Source organism: Mesoplodon bidens (assembly GCF_964165515.1).
Source record: "Mesoplodon bidens genome assembly, chromosome: 7".
NCBI classification, from domain to species: Eukaryota; Metazoa; Chordata; class Mammalia; order Artiodactyla; family Ziphiidae; genus Mesoplodon; species Mesoplodon bidens.
In genome coordinates, this window is record NC_138164.1 from 93183461 (window position 1) to 93197312 (window position 13852).

The 13852-nt window shown below is 41.5% G+C and overlaps 1 protein-coding gene across 4 annotated transcripts in view; it reads left to right on the plus strand.

Moving 5' to 3' along the window:
• The window catches only part of TRIM44 (tripartite motif containing 44), a 117402-nt gene that overhangs the window by 68964 nt on the left and 34586 nt on the right, over positions 1-13852 (plus strand). The window contains exon 5 of one of the 4 annotated variants that reach the window (XM_081240891.1): positions 10044-10267. The exons of 2 other annotated variants lie outside the window; for them this stretch is intronic. In XM_081240891.1, coding sequence (XP_081097017.1) covers positions 10044-10119 — 76 coding nt within the window. In that variant the 3' untranslated portion in view covers positions 10120-10267. Of the gene's footprint in view, positions 1-3843; positions 4168-10043; positions 10268-13852 lie in introns of those variants that run through there. One more of the 4 variants, XM_081240892.1, reaches the window with a different exon arrangement.

Sequence of the window (13852 nt, forward strand, 5' to 3'; positions counted from 1 at the left end):
TTAAATATAGTTATTCTCATCTTCTTTTTACAGGTGAGGAAATTGATATTATAAGAAGTTAAGTGACTAAGCCACGGTCACACAGTTAGAAAGTAAGTCAGCCAGGATTAGAACCCAGATCTGTCAGGCTTAAACTTCCGTGCCTTCAACCACCACACTATCCTGCCTTTCTCAGGAGATGGAAGATTCACATCTTCCAACATCTTGGCTGGGAATAAGTAAAGTTAATGGATGGGATTGTGACAAGCCAACAGGGATTTGGCATTTTTATCGGAAAAATTTTTTTCATTTTCTTTATTGAGTGCCAACAAGCAGTTTGTATGAGACAGAAGTTGAGGCGGAACTTGCCAGGAAAATGCCTAAGGTGGAACGAATAGGAACTTCTCTCCCCAGACAGGTAAACATTCGTTTGCTCCCTGGCTTTTATGGAGCGGGCAACTGCCATCACCTCTTCTGAAAGAGCCACTGTTCACCCAGTGGCAGGTGCAGGCCAACTGTTGTCATGACAACAGCAGGAGAGGCAAACAGTTTAATTCTAGAACTGATAATTAACTGGGGGTGGGGTGGAGGTGGGGAGAGAAATGGGGGGATAATTGTTTCAGAAGGGAAAACTTAGCCATTACCAGCCAGCTGCATAGATAAAAAGGCCAGGCACAGATGCTCAGCCCAGCATGACCCTAGAATTCAGCACTCATCCCCTCTGGTTAGGAATTTTTGATAAATGAAAATGAAGGGCCGAGTCCCCAGCCAATCAAGACTCTTTAAGGAACCAAATAAAGAGAGAGGAAGTTACATACACTGTAAAAAGAAATGCAGGGGACCAGATAAATGACTACCCTAAATGACATTACCCAGCCAGAAGCAATCCAGAAATACTATCCAAACTCTGCAGGAAGAATTCACGCTTGGAGGTAAAACAGGACCCACAAGGCCTACCCATTGTGAGTTTCTACTTCTGTGGATGGAATGAGGGGAGAGTGGCATATTAGAAAGAAAATTTAAAAAAGACTTACAGAGGTGATGAACTTGTTTAGGTCCTTGATCATCACGGCTATTAGTCTGTCAACCCCTCAGAGATTGCAATAGTGAACGTAAGCTAAGCATTCCACGTGGATCATCTATCTCATTTAAGCCTTACAGCAACCTAGGAGGACAGTGCTGTTATTATTCTCATATCAGACTTAGACATGTTCAGCACTTTGCCCAAGGTCACAGAGCTACTAAGTCAATATACTGAGTCCTATTATCCTATTGATTTGTGTTTTTCAAATAAAACCTCTGCTACTCTATGGGGAAGTCGTGATCCCAATCTAGAATAAAATCAGACTTAAGTAGATTAAACAGTTTACAATAAAAAGGAAAATAATATTTTTTCTAGTAGAATAAATGTAAGCTACAAAATAAAAATTACTAGATAAGCAGTATTGGAGAATGTCCTATCATGTGTTTGAGATCTGTCAGACTCATAGTTCACAGATTAGCCCTGTGTCTCAAGCTCTGACCAGATGAACAAGTGTGAGTCAGGATTTCTTCCTAACTTGTTCTGTGGCTCAGGGCATGTTAAGGCTTGGAATAGGAGATGACATTACACAGTGCAAGGTGACTGTCCAAAACTCCTCTAACGATATATTTTCGCCAAACTTCCATGTTTTATGTATTATTCATGGGGGAAAATGCTGTAGTGTATATAGCAAGACCTCCCTGTATTCCAGAGTGTATGTGTAATGTACACGTGTGTGTATGAGAGACAAAGAAAGAGTTGGCAGGGGAGAGAGAGGGGGGAAAGAAGGGGGGTAAGAGAGAGGGAGAAGGAGGAAGGTTTTCCTTTAAAACAGCGAGTCTCAGTGAAAGGAGAAGCATGGTGCTCATTCACCAATATTTACAGATCACCTACTTTGTTCCAGGCATTGTCTTTGGTGCTTAGAATACAGTTTTCCACAAAACGTTCAAGGTTCATGCCCTCAAAGAGCTTATAGTCTAGAGTCTCAAGTAAGGATTGAGAAATGTAAGTGGTATGTAATTTAAAAACACATTTTAAAGAGACCCATTACTTCTTCTGTTAAAACCTAATACAGGGAATAAAACTTGCCTAGTCCTTCTGACTAGTGGGAAAATGTGTAAAAGATAGAATGCAGGAGAAGTACAGGTTGATAATCACTACTTAAAACTATGAGCTTCCCCTTGATTTTCCAGAGGTTTGACAAACTAATAAGTTGATGTTGCCTTTGCAAGTGAAACAATATCAAAATTTGGGAGCTCGACTAACACAATAATCATGCTGGAAAATGTAATTTTGTCTGCATAATGGAAGTGGGATCATTTCAAGAAGATCTCATTAATGTGCTGTTCATCTACAAAGAGCAATGTAACCTTTCTCTTATTAGATTAGTGCAGGGTCATGATGCAAAAGGCGGTTGGAATAATTCTCAGTCTTTTGTTCTAAGAAAATAAATTAAGCACTGACTAGGAGTCTAGATATGGAAATCAAAATCATTGAAGACAAAAAAACAATGTAGCCACTCATTCTGAAATTGACATAAGCTCCTTTCATTTCTGTAGGTTTCATTCCATTTAGCCATTTATTTAACAAATTATATCCAATGTCTGCTATGTGCCAGGCAGTGCTAGGTGTTGCAACTATCATAGAAATCAAAACCAAAAACGGTCCCTTTTTTCTCGGTGCTTACTATATAGTGATTGGTCTCTCCTCCACATTTCAGGGCCATACATCTGTTCTGTGTCTGCTCTACTCTCCCTAAGCTTAAAGAATCAGCACCCTACTAAAAAGATGCATATCATGTGCAGTTGTATATGGAAATCCCCCAGTGCAGAGCCTTCCCAGGTACATTAGACTGAACACTGATTGAGTTGTTGACTTAGTCTTTTAAACTAGGGTTCCACGGTCCAATAAGTTTGGCAAATGCTGCTTATTTACCCACCTCTTGGAGTTCCACAAGTACCATGGTATAATAAAGTCTTCGAGCAGTCCTGTGATAATGAGACTTATTTACTTTGTTTAACCCAGCATTTCCAAACTTATTGACCATAAGGATCTTTTAACCCCTATCACATAAATATCCTTTAGAAACAGTGTTCCTCAATTGGATGTGGCTCATCGTCCACTAGATGTTGAGACCTACTGCTGATGATTTGCCGTCTAGAAAGAGAGTATAAGAAATGTAAGGCAATATATAGTAAGAGTCCACATCTCTTAGATTGAAATCTTGTTGTACTCCAAAAAACTAGGTCTTCTGAACCATTTCTCTACTGTTATTGATGTAATTTATGTCTAATACAAATGGGAGTGTAGCTATCAGAGGTACAAATAATTGAAACTGGTACACATGCCTGGCAAAAGAAAGTCTAGAGAGGGCCACTGGGATATATTTTTTTTAACTGACATGAAAATGAAACTTGGATGTCTGTGATTCCATTCAAAAATAAAATATCCATCATAAATAAGTTTTTTGTTCTTTTCATCTTAATAACATAATTCGTGTCACTTTTTAACAATAAAAAAGTTTTAGTTCCAGTGTATACCAAGCACCCAGCACATTGCCTAGTATGGAGTAGACCCTTAAATATTGGTTGAGTGAATGACTGAAACAAACAGTGACGAGGAACATTACTAAATACAAAGCAATGCAGAACAATGTCATTTTTCCTCTTTTAAGTCAGTGTATAAAGTGGGCGTATCCTTCTGTTACATGATAGTGCCTCTTACATCTAATAGCTATCATATGCCTACCACAGGTTGGGGGAACTAAGAAAATATATATATAGAAGTATTTTGCAAACTGTTAAATGCTGCATCTGAGTAGTTGTGTTTGTTTTTTTTACCAGTGGTCATGGAGGTGCTCAGCATTCTATGTGTCAGAAATTTCCCTGATATGACCAGGCCCTGATGCCAAGTGGATTATACACCAGGATCGCAGTATTCTGACTTACAGACCAAGAGAGGAAGGCAATAAGACTAGGATGTCAGGCCTTTGATAGTACTTCTCTGTCCCTCAGTTTTCTCATCAGTCATCTAGGGGCCATAGCACCCACTCTGTCTATATTAAGGATCAAATGTGATAACCTATGTGAATGATAGTAAGATATGCAAATAAGAAATGTAAATGATGCTCTATACCCTTTGAAAGTACAAGCATTAAACAAGCAAAACAGAGCTGGATGATATAAAGTTGTCTTTTCATCGTGTTATTTGTTAAGACATAATTGTGTTTGTAGCCTGAGGTTCATGTATGAGTCATTTAAACAAATATTTATCAGTAATAACAAAGGAAACAAGAAGATTACCCTTGATTCAGCACCTTTACAATTTACAGGGTGTACACAGCATCTCATTTCCTTATTCGAACAAACCTGAGAGGTGGTTTTGCTCTCCCCATGTTACATAGATGAGGAAATTGAATGAGAGTGAGTGACCTGTCCAAGGTGGCCCAGCTAGAGCTAGGAGTGGCAAGAGTCAGGACTTGGAGTGATGCCTTCTTGTTATACATCCTGTGCCTTTGCTCTCATAGCTGCTTTTGTTCAAAACATAACTCGTTCTCCTCCCTCTCCAGCATGCTTCTGACCTTGACTTCTCCTTCTCAGTAAATGGCATCATCTTGTCTCAGGCCAATAACCTAAGAGTCATACTCAATATCTCTCATTTCTTCACATTCCAAATCCAATTAATCAGCAAATTTTGTCAGATTTACCCTCAACTATACATCAAATCCAAGGACTTCTCACCTCCACTCCCTCACTGTACTGGTCCGGGCCACATAATTTCCCTCCAAGAATTCTACTGTCGTTCCCTCATTGCCGCTGTTACTCATCCTTCCTCTCACTGTAACCCCTCCATTCCATTATTGACATAGATGCGCTAGAATGATCTTTTAGGATACAAAGGAAGTCATGTAATTATTCTATTTAGAATGCTCCAGTATGAATTATATCATGTCTGGAACTTGCTTTAGAGTAACCTGGAGGGAAGAGGACCTATAAAGTCACACAAGATGAGATTCCCACCATGCTCACATCTGCTGCTCACCCCACTGCTCACTCCAGCTATGCAGCTTTCTTACTCTCCTTCAGACAGAGGTCATATTCCTTCCTACTTCAGGGCCTTCGTGCTTGGGCTCCCTTCCACCTGGTGCTTATCCCCAGATCTTCACATGGCTCATTCTCTCACATTATCTAGGCCTCTGCTGAAATGTTGCCTCTTCAGACCTTCATTCCTTCCTTACCTGCTTTGGTTTTCTGCATATACTTGTTACTGCATGAAAATGTATTATGTATTTAACTTATTATTTTCTTTCTTCCCCACTAGAAAATAAATGTTATGAGGGTAAAAGCTTTGTCTTTTTCACCACTGTCCTGTCAGTGCCTAGAACATTACAGGGACTCAGTTAATTTTTGAATAAACAAATAGCTATGCAAAACCTGTTTTCAAAGTCGTGGAGAGAACCCTGGTTTGGAATAGGAAAACCTTAGATTCACTTGATTATATTCTCAGTCTGTCACCTTGTGCAGGTCATTTACCTGCAGCTGTTACTTGTGAATCTGCCTTTGTTATCCACCAACAGCCTGTGAGTTTCTGAATGGCAGCATCTGTACTTGATTTTTCTTTATCTCAGTAGTAGGCATAGCAAGTCTGTTACACTATTTGATAACTATATACATGAGCAGTACTTTGCTGTGTTCCAGACTTGGAAAATGACTGACAAGGACTCATGAATCCTTGGCTCTTCTTTAGATAATAATGATCAGGGCCATAATAGCAAACACTGATTGAGGTCTTACTGTGCGCCAGGCACTTTTCTAAGAGTGTTACGTGTCATGAATTCATTTAATCCTTATAATAGCCCCATAGGGGTAGAGGCTGTTACTATCCCCATTTTCCAGATGAGGAAAATTAAACATAGAAAGACCAAATAATTTGCCCAAGGTCACGTAGCCAGTAAATGCTAGAGCACCAGGGTTTGAACCAAAGCCATCTGGCTGTAGAGTCTGTATTCTTAGCCAACTCTCTCTACTGTCTTCTCAGATCACCACTGTAGGCTTACACTGAGGTAGGTAGGTAGGTAGGTAGGTAGATAGATAGATAGATAATTTAGTAAATAAATATAAAAGTTCACCCATGTACACCGGCTCTAAAGAAGGGTTTTAATCTAAGTACTCCAGGCTAGTTTCTTTGTTCTTTTCACTTAAAGCTACACACATGCCCTGTCTGCTCTGTTTGAGCCTTCCGAGAAGGGTAGGGCTACAGCAGTGAGAGCTTTGGATGGAGCAAACTGTGCACTCAGGACTGTGCAGAGATTTGGGCAGTGCTCTTCCCCTGTCCTTGGCAAGTGGTGGGCTGCAGAGGTGCTTTCATGTCAGTGGCCACCCTTTCAGCTGCAGCCTTGTGTGCCTTGTCCATGATGAGGTTGGAGAACAGCGACCTGTCTGAGCCAGCAGCAGTGCAGGCTGCTTGCTGTCTGGAAAAGCAGGGCGCGAACTCAAATGTGTCATCCTGAGATAGTTCCCAAGGTAAACAGAGTTTTTGTGCTGACTCTCGCTTTTCTAACTGAGGCCTGTTTTCCTCTTTCTTCTCTTCAAACAATCTTTCTAGAAGGCATTTCTCTCCCTTCCTCCCTGCCTTTGAGTGATAGGCTGACATCTGGGAAGAAGGAAGTGATCCACTCCTTCAAAAGTTACATCTCCATCAGACCTGAAAGTTGTTTAAGATTCAGTCTTTGCCTCTGGAGCTCTTGAGTCAAGGTGAGGAGTGCTCAAGCCAGCCTTCTGAGTCCCTGAGAACTGGAAGTAAGAAGGGTGAGCTCTTGTCCTGAATCAACCACCATCAGTCAGTAAAGAAGTCTGTAGGCGGGAATCTTTGCCTGCAACCAGGGGGCAATGGCAGAGGATAGTCAGAAGATGATACGTGTGTCCTACCCCATTATATATAAATAAAGGACTTGCACATCGTGGATTCTGGTATCTGAGGGGCACCCTAGAATCAATTCCCTGTGGATATCAAGGCATGATAAAATATATGAAATAATCAGACAGCTTTAAGGTAATACATAATTAAAAACTGAATGTGTATTTTAGACTCCACCAGTTTGTTTGTTTGTTTGTTTTTTGTTTTTTGCGGTACGCGGGCCTCTCACTGTTGTGGCCTCTCCTGTTGCAGAGCGCAGGCTCCGGACGCGCAGGCTCAGCGGCCATGGCTCACGGGCCCAGCCGCTCCGCGGCACGTGGGATCTTCCCGGACCGGGGCACGAACCCGTGTCCCCTGCATCGGCAGGCGGACTCTCAACCACTGCGCCACCAGGGAAGCCCTCCAGCAGTTTTAAGAGTTCTCAGAATTAGTGTGATGCACTGGTTAAAGAATATGGGCTTTGGGGTCAGAGGTTCTGGGTCTGAACTCCAGCCTCATCACCTACTAGCTATATAACCTTAGCCCTGCTATTTAAATTCCTTAGGCCTTGCTTTTCTCATCTGCAATATGAAGATGATAATAGTATCTAAAATAAGATTACTGTGAGGATTAGTGAGATCATTCATTCATTCATTCATTCAGTTAAAAAAAAAATCTTCTGAGTGCCTTCTTTGAGCAAGGCACTGTTCTAGCTGCATGGGATCCGTAAGTGCCCCTGAAATCTCAGTGACAACAACAACAGCAAACATTTACTTCTCTCACATACTGTATGTCCACTGTGGATCAGCTTTAGCTCTGTTCCCTTCTCCTTCATTCTAAGACCAAGGCTAAAGAGCAGCCCCTGCATGGGACGTGCTGGCAAGGGGAAAAGAGCAGGGGCAAAACGGTGCAACCCACCCCAGTGAGCAGGGGATCACTTTTGAGGCAAGTGAGAAGTTACGTCAGATTGAGAGAAGAGTCCTGAAGGTCCACAAGATTAGAATATCGTTGCTGTGATTCACATGAAAGATCTTGAAGTTCTAGGATTCTAGGCTTGGATTAGAACAGTAGCAGTGGGGATAAAAGAATAGGTGGGGGAAACGTGGGTTTGGGGACTGGAGAGGACTTAGTGAGTGGCTGTATTTGAGAAATAAAAGAGAAAGATAGAGCTAAATCAAGAGCGCTGGCTTCCAAGCCTCGCTCTGCTGCTACTTAGTTATATAAACTCAGGCAAGTCATTGAACCTTTCTGGGCTTGAGTTTAACAGTTATAAAATGAAAGACCTGAATTTGATGTGGCCCCTGAGGTTCCCTCTAGCTCTATCCCTCTCTGGCGCTAAGGCTCCGGAGTCTTTGTCTTAGGAGACCACAGGCTACTGGGAGTGATGCTAATGGGAGCTTCGGAAGGTTGGCTTAGAGAGAAAGATGTTGTAATGACTCCAGTTTGCATTTGTCTCAGCCCATTGGGTTGTGTGCCTTTCCTCCTTGCCTTTGCTTGTAGGTCACTTTCTCCTTGAGTTTTTTGTGAATCCAAAAAGGAGATAGAACTTATTTTTCATCTCCAAAGTGGGGTCCTTGGGAACACCTAGAGCCTTGAGGTCATGGGACTAATGTAACCTTATGCACAACGTTTCTCCAGCATCTTTTGGTATCCTGGCATCTTTCTACGCTTCTTCCAGTGTATTTCATGTTATGATAATATCTTCACAATGTCAGCCAGGGTGTCTGAAGAGAAACCCTATCCTCACCCACCACATACCACATATGCACAGAATCAGAAATTTCTGCCACTCTTCCTCCCTCTCAAGGGCATGCTTCTGCCTCTCTTTTATCCTTTACTCCTTCCCTTGGGAAGAGGAGTAACTTGTCTGATTGGTCAGAGTCTGGTAGTCATTTGGCCTCTCTTCTCTGTTGCGCAGGGTTAATGTGGTAACAGTCACTGCATTGAAAAAAACAACATGACCATATCTTTCTTTCTTCTCCTTTGCTTCTTGGATCACTTGATTCAGGCAGGATGGACCTTCCTTGCTCTTTGCTCTCCATTGCAATAAGCAGATTAGGAAGGAATTGTCTCTCCTGGTCCCAGGTAGGTCTTTGTTCCAACTTCTCCATCAATGACTAGATGAGTAAGTCAAGTTGCTCCTTCCCTGGGATTCAGATAACTTTAATTTAGTGGGAGAGGTGGCGGGAGGCACCTACTGTAGCCTCGAAATCTCAGCACTCTACTTTATTATTTGGGTCTCCACTAACAAAAGTGGTACCTTGATCATAGTTTAGCTCCTTAAGTCTGCTCTCCTTGTTTGAAAGTGGAGAATACAGTGAACAAATGACACCATGGGTTCTTCAGCAGAACCCTTTCAACCTCACCTCACACTTGGTAATGGCTTCCTGTCCCCCTCCCTCAGCTTGCCCGTAGGAAAGTGCAGTTATTAAAGAGGTGAGTGTTTCACCATGCATCATAAGAAGTAGTTTACAAAGCTGAGTTGCCAACAACCCATGTCTGCTTGTCTCATAAACTTTGTTTCCAGGAAACTCAGTCCACCTCTATATCCTGGCATTTTAACCACTTCAGCCAAAATGCTGGGTTCAGCACTTTTTTCATGTGGTCATTTTAGTTAAATGATTACTTTGAATTTTCAGTATTAAATTAATGGTACAGTCTGAGCTCACCAAAGATGAGAGCTGTACTTAACAGTTCGCAGTGTTTAACCTCCTTCCTATCCCCAACTCCATGCAGTGTTTTGCAATGCAACTTTTCAGCAGGTATTTAAATTCTGACATGCTTTTGATACTTTTTTTGAAACTAAAATTATAGGCTAACTCATTTGAAATGGTTAAACACAATTTGTGTGCATAGTTGTAACCCCAGTTGATTTGTTACAAAAAATTTTTAATCTTAATTACTGTTTCCAGGAAGTCTCCCATGAGGCAAAGTTAATGAGCCCTGATTTATTCCACCAGCTTTTAAGTCAGACACTGTGCGAGGCACAGCAGGGTTAAAGAATGAGCCATGGGCCCTGCCCTCAAAGCACTTGTAGTCCGATTGAGAAACGAGCAAAGAATTACAATATACCAGTATGAGAACCCACATAGAGAGATGTGTTAAGTGCAATGGGAAGCAGAATAAAAAGTGACTAATTCTTCCCTAGGGAATCAGAGAAGATTTCACAGTTGTTGACCCATTTGAACCAGTGCCCTGAACAGAGCTATACAACAGTAAGTTGATTGATGACAGGTGGAGAATGGACATCATAATTGTACGCTCTGTGAGTAACAAGGGAATTTTGAGCTATGGTTCGCTTCGCGAGGTGAAAGTATGTTCTGTATCACTGTTTAAGTCCTCAGCATTGTGCTTTATTTTATAAGAAGAGAGCTTTGCCAACACTTAATCCTTTTCGTTCTAAAAAGAGTATAGATATAATGGAAATAAACTTGGAGTATTCTGAGGCAGCCATAATTTAGTCTATTCAACTTTGAAGACTCTTTCATTCATTCATTCTCTCCTTCTCTTTCTGTATGATCTAAAAGAAAGATTTAATTTTTTTTAGTCATTTCTTACTCTTTTAGTTGTTCTGTGATGTAACTATGGCTCCTGTTTCTTATTGTATTAATCAGAGACTATTTGATTGTAAGGAACAGAAATCCACCCACGCTAGCTCAGATATCTAACACAGAGGGGTATGGAAAGGACATGGTGCATTTCACAGGACCCAATCAAAGGAAGCATTTCTGTACCTGATGGGCATAGGCGTGGGAATTGGTTAAGACCAGAAGTTGCTCTCTCAGTCTCTGTTCTTTCTTTGTCTCTTTCTCCTTCCTGCTTTACTCTCCGCCCCACAGAGCAGCATCCTCTGTTTGCTTTCCTTATAATTTCAGCTTGTCCTGGCAGCACCTTGGCCCCTGCTATATAGCAGTTTTCGATGCAGGATTCAACATTGCCTCACCACAGTCCCAAGAGAAAATATAGCCAATTCATGTCTATTAATTAGCTACCCTTGAGTTAGGTGGTCATGCCTGTCTAGTCAGTTACTGTAGGAAAGGTTGCGGGGCAGGGAGGCCGAGGAGTCATGTGGTTTGTAGGGCTTCTCTTCTCCCAGGTGGGGGCAGGCCAGGAGGGTAAATTTGAAAAGGTAAGCACAATTGAACACTATTCTGCTCTGCAACCCTACAGAGGCAAGCTAGTGTGTAATCTAAGATGACAATTTAGTTTTTCTTAACACAGTTTTTTATAGTTAGACAACAGAGTGCCCCTAAGTGCCTGTATCTCTTGTCCATCCCAGAACAAGTTCCATTTCTTATACACCTAGCATTTCACAGATAAACAGAATAGTGCTCACTCAGCTAGCACGTGGCTCCTAACAGCACCCCTGTTTCTCATTTGCTGTGGCCTCTTACAGGTCGGGTTAATGAGAAAAACCATGAATTTGAAGTCACTGGAGTTACTTCTGCCTCTTGCTAATTTGGTGTCCATAAACTAGTTCCAACTTCTTAGAACCTGTTTTCTGATTCACAGAATGGGGCTGACGTGTGCCTCCACGGCCTGGGTGCTTGTGAGGAGCACAGGATAAATGTGTGTTGAATGATTTTGTGAATAATAAAGCACTATAGTGATGAGTTCAGTTATTAATACATATGTTCGTGGTGGCAACAAAGATGCAGTTTTTTTGTTATTTGGCAAGAGGTACTAAGGCGTAGACCCTCTGGCATCTGCTCACCTAAGGCAGGGCACGACTTTAGGCAAGACTCATAAACACACCAAGTTTCTGGTTCTCCAGCTCTAATTTCGGGCTGTCATCAAGCACTTGGAGTTCCTTGGATGAAGGTGTAATAGAAGGTCATAGGTGTGCTGCTCCTCCATCAGTGTGCATGTCATCATAGCTCCTGTTCATGACAGATGACCTTTTGTCTTGTTCATTTGTGAGCTGGAACTGTTTTAATCATCATAATGGTATTAAGTGGGCTGTTACCTGGGCTGCTTCTTTTAATTAGATGGTGATGGTAAGAGAAAAACATGGATCACAAATTATTCCCATTTTGCAAATAAGTAAAAGATGCTGAATAATTTATTGACCTTCACTCAGCTACTAAGTTGAAGAGCTAGGATTCAACCCAATTCTGTTTGACTCCAGTTCCCACGTTTTCCCACTATGCCTCACTGTCACCAGATCTTAGAAATCTACATGTTTAATTTCTAACTGGGCTCTTCAGACCCCAGAAGGATCTATGAAGATAGAAATAAAAGTCTATGAACTATTTTCAATATTTCAAAACTTGTAGTGGGAAATCTTACATTTAACTGCAACAGGGCAGAGTTATGTTAGCTGTTTTCCCCCCATGGTAACCTAATCTGTCAGTTATTGATTATTTAATTCGTGCAAGAAAACTAATTAAATATTAAAAAATGTTGTATGTTAGAGTTTCAAATTCTGAAGCCTTTGGAGGGTACGTGGGGATCCTTGGTGATGAAAAGGTTATGAAATATAGTCTAATTCAAAAACCACAAACTGATGGGTCATCAGCCAACTCTAGCCTAAGGATATGTTTTGTTTGCCTCATAAAGTAATTTTTTCAATTTATGAATTACTGACCAGCATTTAAAAATTGAAAGATTTCACATCAAAAAGCAGATTTTTTTTTCAGCTTCTTTTGGAAATTCAAAATTTCTGGCAATACTGGATCTATATTTACCCATGACATTGACCAGCTGGCTCCTTAGATGGGGTATGTACTTTGCAATTTACCAGACTCCACCTGGCCCAATTTATTCACTTCATTCATTCATATTACCTACTAGGCCCCTGTAAGCATTTGAGTCTCTAATGCCCAGGCTAATCCAGTCTCCTCATTTTGTTACTTGGTTATAGAGTAAAACCCATTCTCTAGCTATAATCACTCACACATTTTGTACCCTGTACAGTTTTGTGTCTTGGGCTTCTTCTTAAGGTCTTTCATGCACACTTGTCTATTTGGCTCTACTACATCTTTGCAGACAGGAGCCACATTCTCATTATTGTTTAAGGGGGTGGGAATGCAAAGAAGAATAAGATGGAGTGCCTACTGTGAGAAAGTCATGTAGTCTAGCCTTGTTTCTTTTTAATTCATGAATGTATCTAGGACCCTGATAAGTACCAAGTGCATTTTCAAGACCTGCTTTCTAGAGTACTGTGAAACAGAATGGGGTTGGTGTCAGAAAGACCTAGGTTAAAGTACTAGCCACCATTAATTGTCCACATAAGCAACTGATGTAAACTCCTCAGTTTAGCTCTCTTGTCTGTAAAATGGGGATAATCATAATGCCCGTGGGGTGAAGTGAAGATTGAATGACCTCATGCTCATAAGGGGTTTGGCACAGTGTTTAGCATTTAGTAACTGCTAGGATATAGTAACTCTTACTACTAGGGCTAAACATGCAGTTGGCACTCAGTTCATGCATGTTGAATTAACAAATGAATGGGTAGAATAAATTGAGTGTAAGGAATTAAATGTGTTCAAACAAGTAAATATCTATCAAAGAAGATGTCACCAGAAGTGTCTCTAGCAGGCCTGGAGACCACAAAATTTGATGGCTTTGAATGTCTGATTTTTTTTTTTTTCATGGTATGTGGGTCTCTCACTGTTGTGGCCTCTCCCGTTGCGGGGCACAGGCTCCGGACGCGCAGGCTCAGTGGCCATGGCTCACGGGCCCAGCCGCTCCGCAGCATGTGGGATCCTCCTGGACCGGGGCACGAACCCGTGTCCCCTGCATCGGCAGGCAGACTCTCAACCACTGCGCCACCAGGGAAGCCCTGAATGTCTGACTTTGATGAGACTACAAGAAGCGCACGTTGTGGCAGGATCAGTACCCAGAGCTCTTTAAACCAGATTGATAAGCTTACCTCTATGAAATAACATCAGCCTCAGTTTAATGTAAGTTGATGTAAGGTTGAGAGGAGAGGAATACATTTCTAATAATCTTTCA